Source organism: Sinohyriopsis cumingii, chromosome 7, assembly GCF_028554795.1.
Source record: "Sinohyriopsis cumingii isolate HCF-2022 chromosome 7, ASM2855479v2, whole genome shotgun sequence".
NCBI classification, from domain to species: Eukaryota; Metazoa; Mollusca; class Bivalvia; order Unionida; family Unionidae; genus Sinohyriopsis; species Sinohyriopsis cumingii.
Window position 1 is genome coordinate 137,466,728 of NC_142967.1, and position 13,034 is coordinate 137,479,761.

The window sequence follows — 13,034 nt, forward strand, 5'->3', positions numbered from 1 at the left end:
TTATTAGAAATTCCATGACACTGAGTAAATAGTAATTGACATATACTCTAATAGGGTGAAATCGGATAGATTCTGCATTGGTTGCCCGGTATAGCTTCAGTAATACATTTCTCAGGACTGCAAAAAATCTGCATTTCTTCATCTAATGCACAATCAATAACCACTTCCACATATACAGCGGGCCTCAGTGACAATAATTTTGTGTCGCTTACCTTATATATCTGCTTATAAGTTGGGCTCAACTGCAAAGAAAATAGACCTAGATCTGCCATCGCTTAATACACCAGAAGAACTGGGTCTTTGTTGTTTATTCTACTTATTAGTCCTACAAAAATGCGTATAACTAGATCTACTGACAAATTATGTGATGGCAGATCTGGGTCTATTTAGTTTGAAGTTGGACTCAACTTATTATTGAGCATATATTGTACTCACCTTGAGCAAACTACTATACAACAAAATATTATACTATACTATACTTCTCAATACTGGAAGAATCTTATGCACAATCAATATTCACTTCCATACATACCACTCCAGTGGCCTAGTGGTTAGAGCATCTGCCTTGGAAGTGGGAGGTCATGGATTCGAACCCCAGCAAAGTCATACCAACTTACAAAAATGGTACTAACAGCTGCCTCGCTAGGTGCTCAGCATTGAGAGATTTGAGTTAGGACTGGTCAGCCTGGTGTCAGGATAATGTGACTGGGTGGGACATCATGCTACATGTCTGCAACATGATGCCTCAGTGCTAGACATCACTATTAACTACCACACTGCAGACATCGTAGCGATATGATAATTTTTTTTAAAGCTACGTTAAAAATTCTAATCACATACACACACACACACTTCCATGCATACAACTGGCCTCAATGCCAATGCTTTTGTGACACTTATTTAGCCCGGGCAAGGAACCATGCAAGTTTTGTGTTCTGGCATCTCTGAGCTATCAAATGAATGACAAACCAGTTCCCATGTTCTCTGTTAGAGCTCCTCATAAAATCTACATTGCACTGATCCTTGACAGTATAAGAAAATACTTGTATGGTGCAACTGCTCAAAATTGGAGAGAGAGTAAACTAGTTTTAGGTGCTGAATGGCCATATATTTTGGTCTCAAGAAAGCCGTTTAAATACTGATGAAACCTCTGCATACCATACATCTTAGAGCAGCTTTAAAAAAATGGAGTGGGGGGGACACCAGGGTGCTCACCTTAACAGCTCAATCACATCTCACCTCCATCCACAAGAGTTCACATCTTGGCTTGACCAATATGATTATGTGAGAAAGTTTCCCAGTAGCTTCCCTTGGGTGATGGTTCTTCCAAGGTTATTCCTGCAAATATACTGGCCACTACATTTAGCATTTCATGTACTCATAGTAGTGTTAGATTTCACAAAACCAAACAGATATAAAATTTGGGATATCAGCTGTATAATTGTTGGGAAAGTTTAAAGTTTGGTTTGGTTTTTGTGGTTTTAACACCATTTTTCAGCACATGATAGACTAAACATGGTGGCCAGTATATTTTGTGGAGATATAACCCAGGAAAACCCCAGAAGAATCATCAACCAATAGGAAGTTTGCTCACATCCCCATGCTGGCTGAGCCAAGACCATGCAGATAGAGGTGAGATGCAAGTGCCCCAGAGTGAAAACAATAAACAGAATCCAATAGTCCTGAAAAGTTTATTAATGTAGTATATATTGAAGTAAAATTATTTTGTGACTCTCTGAATACTAGTTTATATCTAAAACTAATTTTTAAGATAGTCATTGAACACTATATGTGTGTGATTTTGATTTTTAATGTAGGTTTTACAAAAATTCAGTCATATTGCTATGATGTCTGCAGTGTGGCAGTTTATAGTGATGTCTAATTCAAGGACATTATGCTGCAGACATGAAGCATCATGGCCTGGCCAGTCACATTATCCTGACACCAGGCCAACCATACTCAGCACTAACCTCTTATTACTGAGTGCTAAGCAAGGCAGTTACTAGTACCATTTTTATGTCTTTGGTATGATTCAGCCATTGTTTGAACCCGTGATCTCTCTGAATACTACTTTATAAATAGACATTGTTTAGATAAGACAAAAGTGTATTGCGACTAGGGTCGTCCTTCAGAGAAATAAAAATCTTGGTCAGTAAAAAGATAACAAAAGCTGGGAGCACCAGAGGAAATTAGGATATTCAAAGGATTTTTAAGGTCTGCTGATCATCTATATATACAATCACTTAGTTTTGAGTATGAGTTAAACATTCCTTGGTTTACATTACAACTTAAATTTTTTCTGTTGGCTTTGAAAAAATGTACTTTGTATCGAGAAAACTGATGAAGTAATGAACACTATTACAACTTAAAAAAATAGGGTGTTGAAGGGTTTTACTATATATATATATATATAGATATAGATATCAGCAGAATATAGGAGATATGTATGGTGCCAATTAAAAGGAAAAGTTCTTAAAATTAAAAAATGAAGAATATGATCGAAACTTTTGACAAAAAAAAACCTTCTAAAAAAATTGTCAAAATTAAGTATAATAAGATAATTAAAGGTATACAAAAAAAGGTAATGGTAAAACAGCTTAAAATGTCCCTTTATTCAACAAGTGTTCCACCTATACAGTCTTTTGCATCTTCATGACAGCATTAATCTGTGACAATAATAAGGATGATATGTAGGTCAGTGCAGTTAGACCAACCTGCCCTTGTGATTTAAAAAAAAACGAAAAGCCCTTGTTAAAAAACATTCAATTATGTGAAAGACAAACTACAAAAGAAATTGCCTGGGCTGAAATTTGACTTTTTTTTATTCATGGTGTTTACAGCAGTGAACCGTCAGGTCACGTCAGGTCAAATGGCAAAACCTTGTCATTGAGTAAATTATAACTGATATATCCTTTATCAGTATGATATTTGATAGATACAACATTTGGTTAACCAGCAGGGACACTGATACAGCCTGCTACAAAAGACCAAATCCACATTTTCTAACCTGACAAACAATCTCTACATGAGACAGCTTCTGTTCCATGATGCTAAATGTCTGATAGCAAAAGACCTGCATGTTTTAACTCATCTAGAATTGCACAACAGGATATCAAACTTGTCTCATTTGAATACTGAAGTTAGACCACTGTGAACTCACCATGCCATTTGTTGTAGGGTACTCTCATTTGAATACTGAATACTCTACCACTTCCATAGACAGTGCTATAATAAGAAGTATACTGTACAACCAATGTAAATTACTGTATATAATGATGAACAAATCACATCCATCTGCAGACAAGAGTGACCCTGATCTGCCACTACATAATGTGCTGGGAGATCAGGGTTTTGATGTTTATTCTATTGATTAGGCCAAATAAACTGCATAGAATCAGATCTGCTGGTGCATTACACAGCAGTAGATTCAGGTCTATGCAGTTTGCACATAGATTCAATTTAAATAAAAGTATAAATGGAAACAAATTCACGCGTTTTGTAGAATCATTATATGGGAATTTCTCTTGTTCCATCTTCTTATTATATATGTGGAACAAATGCTCATAAAGTTTTGCAACCATAACGTGTATGTGATGCAATGAAGGCTCTCAAATTGATTTTTACACAAGCTTTACTTTCTCTAAGTGATCAAATGCACAGAAATTAAGAACCCTACATGTTAAAAAACATGATTCAAAATGATAGCATTCCAAATATTTTGATCAATAGTAATGTAAAAAACAGAGCTACAAACACTGAGGTCATCACGGGGGGGGGGCTCTTTCGACAATTTGCATGACAGGATCTTACAGAGAGTACCATCTAAACTCTCTTCTAAGATGAGACCAACTGCAAATGTGTAATGCCCTGGCAGATCTGGGTCTGTGCAGTTTACTAGAAGAAATCTGTACAACAAACAGCATAAATCCTAATCTGCAGGCATGTGAAGCTACAGCAGATGTGAATCTTTTGTTGCTTGCAGTTTGACTTGTGATGGTTTTGTTCTGTTGGTTTTAACAGCTCTTTTAACACACAACTGGCTATATCAAAATAAGGACATGGGATCTAAGTGCCTTTCACAGGGATACATGAAGGCAGCTGGCACTGGCCTGGAAGTGTACTGAACTCAAACCTCTCTGATTCAGAGTCCAATGCTCAACCATATGACCTACAATGATTCATGGACCTTGTGATGGGAAAGCAAAATTTGGAGCAAAGTCCAGTAAGCTATATTTAAGAACTCTTGGTTGACAGAGTTTGACTTTGTAAAACACAGCAGCACAAAGGAGCATTTCATTCTTTGAACATACACTAAACACAAGGTTCCTATTCAAATCTGATTTTATTTGCAGTGACTTTTCCATAATAAGTTTCTCATTTTACATGACCAGATTCTTTAATGTGAATGACAAAAAGGCTGGAAAATTGCATCTGTGCACTAGAAATAATAATATTTGTACACATGATAGAAAGAGAACCAAATAATCAGAATCTGTCAAGATGTCCTCCTCCTCCACTTAATGCCATGTGATCTGCCCACTTTACATCAAACACATTGACTGACAAGGAAGATTTTGTTGTTTTGACTATTTTCTTAATTTTTCCATTACTTTCCATGACATTTTTCCACCCCTTTTCCATCACTTTCCATGACATTTTCCTACCCCTTTACCATTACTTTCCAATTAAAATTTATTTTGTCCCCAGGAACTCAGCTAGCACCATGTCAACATTAGTCATTCTGGACTACACAACATCCATCAACATAGCAACACCACATACATTTGGATAATGCAAGAATGCTCAATCCAAAATGTAACCAAGGGAACAAGTGAGGGGTGGAGGTGGCTAGGATTTTGTTTTAGAAAACATTAAAGATAGAAACTTGGTGGGGTGTTTTTTCTTCATTTAAAGTCTTTGTTGTTCTGGCTTTGTGAATGTGGGAACATATGTGTGTGGTGATGGTATGTCTACCTATTATTTTTTTCTTGTAAGTGTATAAAATACTTCCTAACAAAAAGAAATAAAATGTTATTTTCCTTTATTCACATTAGAATTTCCAGTCATTTTATGTAAGCTCATATGAGTACATAATTACTCTCAATTGTCAAATTTTTGCTTTTTGGGGGTCACATGCACTGACCTTTCTCCCCAACCTTAAAACACTTTTTAAGTCTAAAAAGACAGCATTTTTGTCTGGAGGGTTGGCAAGCATGTAGTCTAACAGGTGTTTGAGAGCAGCTCCATTACATTGTGAAAACTGTAAAGAGACCTGGCAACTTCAGGGCATAGTTTAAGTCAATGAAGTTGTGGAAACCGAATTTTTTAGACCTGGTAATTGGGTGGGGAGGCATACTTCAATTCAGTGAAGTTGTGGAAATGGAATTCAGGAGACCTGGTAATTGTAGGACATACTTTAAGGCAAAGAAGTTGTGGATAATGAGTAATAAAACACATCCAAGGTTCCAATAATATAAATCTACATTTAAAAATCACTTGACATCCCAAAAAGGAAATATTTTTTAAAAATTGTTCAAGGTATTATCTATATAAAATTGCATTCAAAATCTGGCTAAAATCCAATAATTTTGAGTAAAATTATACTGCATAAGCAAAAGTCAAGAGGCCCAGCAGTCAAAGGTTCTAACTCCTGTACAAGGTGCCACAGATGGCTGGGGGGTGGGATTTAATTATGTTGAGGTCTAATCAACACAAAGCTGAATGGTTAATTTGGTTAAGGTCTAACAATTCCCAGCAATCTTTTCGAAACAAGATGGCTGACTGAACAACATAATTACTACATGACTTTGTCATCCTTACTGTGCTGGACCCTAATTAAACAATGGCAACTAGTTGAAGGTTCATTAAAAAAGCTGGACCCTAATTAAACAATGGCAACTAGTTGAAGGTTGATTAAAAAAGCTGCATGCATGCAAGGAAAGGTGTACAAATGGGAGATAAATCACAAATACATTAACACTTGCTTGATTTATACAGATTTAGAACCAGAAAACCAGACTGTACAGACCAAAACCAAGAAGAAAAGGACCAATTTATTATAAATTATAAAAACTGACATCCTGATTTGGAAACAATTCAGATGCTGCAAGGTTATGCAGCAGATTTTGAGCTCTAATTAAGAAAATAATCTTTTAAAATTTGATGTCAATATCGTTTTTTAACTTTTTTTTCCCAATGCATTAGATATCAAAGTAAAATAATAGCTTGTACAGTTCAGTGCATTCTCTCAACTGGTAAATATGATGTCCAACTCTGGAAAATACAATTTCCCAGTCTGGTAAATGTGATGTCCAACTCTGGAAAATACAATTTCCCAGTCTGGTAAATGTGATTTGCCAATCTGGAAAAAGAGTAATTGGACAGAAAGACAGAAGAGTGTATACTCTCACAAAATCTTAAAATATATATTTTTTACTGTGGCCTGAAGCATGAAAGAACTATTTGAACATGAAACATTATAGCACAATCTTGTGCTAAAAAGAATTTGCTAATATTTAAAAATAAATCCCAACAAAATTTACTAACCTCACCCAAATAATTCCCACACAATTTACACGAGGGTGGTCTGTCTGGTGTGAACTAGTGAATAAATTATTAAGCATCTTCAATCTTCAGTTACTGTGAATACAAAGATTTATCACACTCAATTTCTTTAGAATTGACAAGTCAATAGAAAGCTATATGATCCAACACCAGAGATGAACAACTTTTTACAATCCCAGTTTTGCATGATGGCAGGGGTTTATAAACCAAGTCTGGTGTCAGGGGGTAAGTAATTATTATGTGTTGAAGATATATGACATATGGCCCACATATCCAATATTGCTTGAGTCTGCAAAATTGCTGTAATTTTGATAAGGTCTCTCCCATAAAAATTTTGCCTGTACTAAATGGTCTAGAAATAGGTCACTCATTTGTTCCACCCCAATTGATGATCTTGTGCTGTTTAATTCAGTAACCAGAACCATTCAACTCCAGGTCAATCGGTGTAACTTTCATAAACATTCTTTAGTTATGTTTTTAACTTCAAATAATCTCTTGTTTCAGATTTAAAATATACTGCTATCAACTTCTGTGTGTGTGTGTCTGTGTGTGTGTGTGTGTGTGTGTGTGCATGTGCATGTGTGTGTGTGTAAATGCACCTGTGTGTGAGTTTGTATGTGTTTGTCAAAATCAGTTCCAAAGTTATTTGTGTGAATTTCTCTGATGTTTCACCTTATTAATGTCATTGAAAAATATTGAATAAATTGACCATAGTTCCTTTTTTTAAAACTAAAAATGCTTTTGAAGTTTGAATTTAATGACCACTATTTCATTTTTGGATAAATCTGATCTTATAATCTGATTTGCTGTAAATTAAGTAAAGGTAAGGAACAATGGCTTTTGCCCTTCCAATCGACTACTCCTTGACTGGTGGATAAATGCAGCTTATAAGAAGCAAGAGGTACATTTTGTACAATCCAGTATGTAAAACACTTGTTTATAATAGCAGATCAGCTAGATAAATGCAACAGATTTTATTTGATCAGTGGGAACACACATCTGTTTACATGTACTTAGAAATTTATATTCAGTATAAACACTTAAATAGAACAAGCAGTAGTGCCACAATGAAAACTTTGACATCAGCATATTTGTGTGACATCATCTGCAGATATACATGAACGGAAGCCATTCCAAGGTCAATATACCATATATACTCACTTCTAAGACGAGTCCAACTGCAAAATGCAGAGACCCATATTGTGGTTGCAGATCTGGTTTAGTGTAATTTGTTAGGAATATTCAGTAGAATGAAAAACATAGACCCTGATCTGCAGGAGAATTTGTATACAGCAGAACAGGATCTTTGTTGTTTGTAATTTGACTGGACTTATAAGTGAGTATATGTGGTACTTTGACTATTTGTTGCAAGAGTAACCACAAACTCATAGTTGCGGTACTGTTGAGTCTCGATGTTAGCTTTTTAACTTTAAAACAAAAAACCTATCACGGCGAATTTAATAATTTTGTTTGCATGGATTACTATGGCTTTCAAGCTGCAAAAGCCTAAAGAATGCATTTCTCTTACCATTTATACTGGAATATAGCTTACTGTACTTCTGAGATTCACCCCCACCCCTATTCACATTTACCCATCCTGTGATTTTTATTTTTTTTTCCTTAGATTTTATAGGGGTAGTGTAAAAGTACCCTCATTCTGAAGACATTGGGTTCTCTGCATTCTTGACAAGTGAGGGCTGTCGGTGAAAATCTAACAAAGGAACTGGGAGGCTATATGGAATAATGTGACAAGTGGTTTTGGATGCTTTTTAATTTTCGTCTACTACTGATAAGATTGGATTAACAGATTTGAAATGAAAAGCAGACTGGTCTTATGTTATACACTGTATCACAGGACAAACTCCCTGGATTAGACTGGAGAACAGTCTGTAGCTAAATCGATTCTCTCCATCTCAGAGACTTTAGGTTAATATTGAATACTATTTGAAAAGAATGAGAAATGTTCCATTCATGTTAACCAGCAAAAATCAATCAAGTCTGCTCTTTCAATTGATTGCCTAGGTTGCTTAAAAAGTATTCAAATATAAAACAAATTATGAAAAACTTCATTATTATAAAAAAACTACTATTTGAATTACTATTACTATTATTATATTACTATTACTAGTTGAATCAGATGTGATATTTAATATGTATACTCAGATTCAACCACTAAATGCATATACCTAGATCTACCATCACATAATGCATTGGCAGATCTGGGTCTATGCATTTAAGAGTAATCAGGAGAGCAAACAACATACATGATTGATAATGTGATGTGAATTCAACAGTTAAAGCTGCACTTCAGATACAATATTTGGTGTCACACTTGGGATACAATATTTGATGTCACACTTCAGCTATACTATTTGGTCTCACACTGAGGGTTACTCAACACAGACATGGTTCATTAGGTCAAACTTGATGAAAGATCAGCCTCTCATGATTCTGGCCATTGTTGCACTGTCAAATTGTGACTTTGATGGGACACATGACTAGTACCTTGACAGGTTACACATTGTTAAAAATAATAATAGAAATGCAATAATTTGTTTCCTACTGACAGAAAATCTAAAACTGTTTAGCACAGTCAATTAGAATTTCATATCTAATACTAACACATAAATTATGTCCAGTGTTTTAATATAATCTTTTCAATCACACCAAAGAAATGTAGCTTATAACAGAACAATGGAAGTGTGTCACATACACAGTAAGATGGTTTAATTGCCAGTCTGTCACATGCAATAACATGGGTTAAACTGGCTAGCTGTCACATACACAGCGACATGGGTTAAACTGGCAATCAGTCATATACCATGTAACAACCATGTAATGGGTTGATCTGCCAGTCTGTCGTGAACACGGTAACGTGGGTTATATTGGCAGTGTGTCACAGAGAGTTACATGGGTCATATGACAGTCTCTTTCACATACACATTCAACTGGCAGTATCTCATATACTATAGCATGGGTTAGACTGGCAGTCTCTGCCACATAGATAGGAATGTATGTAAAGCTGTCAGTTTGTTACATGTGCAGTAACATTCGTAAAACTGGCAGTATGTGACATAGTAGCATGGGTTAAACAAAGTGTAAATAGATCTATGTAGGAAAAAAGGGTGGAGTACATCAGTGAAAAAAGGACATGTGAAAGGACATATAGTTGTAACACACAGTGAAGTATAGTCCCTTACCTGTGACAGTGGCAAGAAAAAGGTAACAGAGCAGTACGTCTGGTCTGTAACGCAGCATCCACATGGTAGCCACAGTGATCAGGAATCCTGAAACACTTCAGTCAGCCAGCAGCAAGCCTGCCCTCTACAGGCATCATCAATTATTTAGGGTAGATCCGCACTAAAAGTAGCAAGGAAACAATGTTACAGTAATGTATCATGTTACACATGTCACACATAAACATGCTCTTAATAAATTAATTATATAATTGAACCATGTTTCATCCTGGTTTAATAAATACTATAATACTATATGAGAAGATTTTGGATCATTTTTAGTTGTATATTTTGTTATATAAAACTTAAAGATGTAAAATCTTGGATTCCTAAATATCACACTAAATTTTAATTTAAAAGAAACTTGGAACTTAAAGTGCATCATCTTGCTTGTCTGTGTAGATTTGTCTGTGTAGATTTGTCTGTGAATATGGGATGGGGGAAATATCCAAACAGATCCTAGTTAAATATAGTACTACTTTATATATCTGTTTTACAAGTGACTCCAGAAGGCACATCAAAATAAATTTGAATCTGACCTTAAAAAGTACAACTTTTATAAATGATTTTGTTCACAAAATAGTTTTAACAAAATCTGCATGAAATTTTCAGCACTGACTGGAAAAGTATTTCTGTATAAACAATGATTCTTTGGGACTGAGACCTGCAAAAAAACTTTTGATTCTTTGGGACTGAGACTGGCATAAAAAAACATCTGATTCTTTGGGATTGAGACTGGCAGAAACACATTTAATTCTTTATTAAAAAAGTTTATAACATCCATTACAGATGGTACACCGTATTCTGGAAAATTAAAAAAGAGAAAATCTTGATCAATTTGCAGTAAAGGTTTATATTACTTAAAGGCCAAAATTATCTCTACTTTGTAATTTAAAAAACCTATCTATGAGCTAGAATGTGGTAAAAAGTACATTGAACTGTAATAATAACTACTGTATGGCACCACAGTTAATCATTGATTGTTTTCACTATTTGTCGGGGTGGGGGGGATCTACTCTACTCTGTACAGAATTTCCAAAGCTTAGTCCTTTGCAAGATTTAAATAAAAATGATTTTGTCACCTCGAGCCATCAAACCTGTGATCTGTCCTATTTATTGGCTTAAGGAAGAAGAATCCATTACGTGAATGGCATGAAAGAAAAATATTTACCGTATAAAAAATGAATCATCAATTATCACTGACATTATTGAAGCCTAATTAAGTGACACTGAATGACAAGATGACTGATTATTTTTCAATTATTTAAATGAAATATAAAAATTGAACATCATACTGAAGTTGTGTGTAATAAAACTGTAAATTACAAAAGAATTCTTGGGTTGTTTAAAAAATGTGGCTGAATATGTGTACATGTAATAGTATATATTATGAATGCCAAAGCAGGTTTTACTATGTATAAGTAAAGTAACTGTACTTGTTGTGGAACAAGCCTTAAATATCGCTTTCCTTCTGAGAAACTACTTGCATTTCTCCATCTGTTTCTAGTACATAAACTGTGTGCACAAATTGTTAACTTTAACTGATCATAATTGATAAGCTTTGGAACATCACTTCATATTTTCTTATTTTCAAAATGAAAAACCTTTGCTGATAGATATATCCACAATAGGTAATTGTATTATAGACTGAATGATTACTTGTCAGGTTCCAAATAAATCTCAATATGGTAAAAATCTGTAGCAATGCACTTGCCAATAAATGGTTGCAATATACATTTATCATAAAGAGAAAAAAATCAAGGTATTTAAATCATACTATAGGAAAATAGTCACTACCTTATGCCTGAAGCTATCCAAATCCAAATAACTCCACACAGAATAATTGATTAATCCAGTGGAAATAATATCCTTTCTTTTCCAACTGTTATTGATTTAACTGAAGTTATTATGAAATTCTGATACATTTCCGACCCCCAGGACATTAAGTTATCTGCAGTACAAGTTTGTCAACTCTTTTGGTCTCCAAGACTATCAATTCTTGTCCACAAGGCCACCATTCAGCGCCATCACTCCAGGAACAAAGAAATTAAATCCCAGAAAATTTCATTCCATCTCTCTTGCACCATTCAATACTAAGCGATTACAGACAAGAACTTGCTAAAATATCACTAGCAGGTAAACAACATAAAATGACTGACACACTGCAAAGTACACATTGTGTGGGGGACATTTAGTGTATAAAAATCAGGTAATGAGTGACGGTATTTTTCCCATTCCATTCATGCTGATCTGGATGAATGATTAACTGTCAAACCTGAACCAATCAAGAAACGTCCTCAAGGTTGCTTCCATGAGCACTCTACTATCAGAGATGCAACTGAGTCATTTCACTACAGTCAGTGATATTAAGCTGTCCAGCAATTAAGTGAAACAAATCTACCTGCCCATTGAAAAAATAAAATTTAAGGTACTTGGATGATCACCCATGTGCATGAAGAGTCAGTAATTACTGATACTCCCAATGCTTCATACATATACTCAGTACACTCAATCCATTCAAAACAATCAAACAATAACTGACAATCATGAGGGATTGTTGGCTACGGCTTTGACTCTAACCTTTCAAACTAGCATTATAATTTGCATATTTTTGTATAACTTTAGACCTGCTCAAGAATGGTATTTGACAACCGTGATAAATCTGTCACAATAAGTGACATGTTCTTACTTTCCGTAACAAATTTTCGAATTTTTTCCCCATGTAAATCATATTATTAGCCAAATTTTTCTAGCACTCATTTGGAATAATTAAAATTATATTTGTTAAAGAGCTAATTTATCAATAAGATAGTTTGTCTGATTTGGTTTTCTTATGTTGCAAACAGTTTGAATGCATAGCATGATAATTTCAGGCTTTTAATTTCTGTTTTATTTCCTCATCTGTACACATTAGCACATTCAACTAGTTAAAAAAATGTAATTTGAGAATTATATCCCCTAGATAATCAGACCAAAATCCTATATTTGATAATGAATGTCTTTCAAATTCAATAAAGAAAAGTACGAGCATGAGAACTACTTCTTGCAGACAAATTTGCTACTTGACAACACTATGCTACTTCTTGCAGACAAGTTTACTACTTGACAACACTGTGCTACTTCTTGCAGACAAGTTTACTACTTGACAACACTATGTTACTTCTTGCAGACAAATTTGCTACTTGACAACACTATGCTACTTCTTGCAGACACATTTGCTACTTGACAACACTA

The 13,034-nt window shown here is 34.7% G+C and overlaps 1 protein-coding gene across 4 annotated transcripts in view; it reads right to left on the reverse strand.

Moving 5' to 3' along the window:
* Positions 1-13,034, reverse strand: part of LOC149796222 (neuroglian-like) — a 389,784-nt gene that overhangs the window by 121,987 nt on the left and 254,763 nt on the right. For 3 of the 4 annotated variants that reach the window (XM_089966180.1, XM_089966179.1, XM_089966182.1), the window contains one exon: positions 9,765-9,924. In XM_089966180.1, coding sequence (XP_089822306.1) covers positions 9,765-9,828 — 64 coding nt within the window. In that variant the 5' untranslated portion in view covers positions 9,829-9,924. Of the gene's footprint in view, positions 1-9,764; positions 9,925-11,597; positions 11,936-13,034 lie in introns of those variants that run through there. The other variant, XM_089966181.1, reaches the window with a different exon arrangement.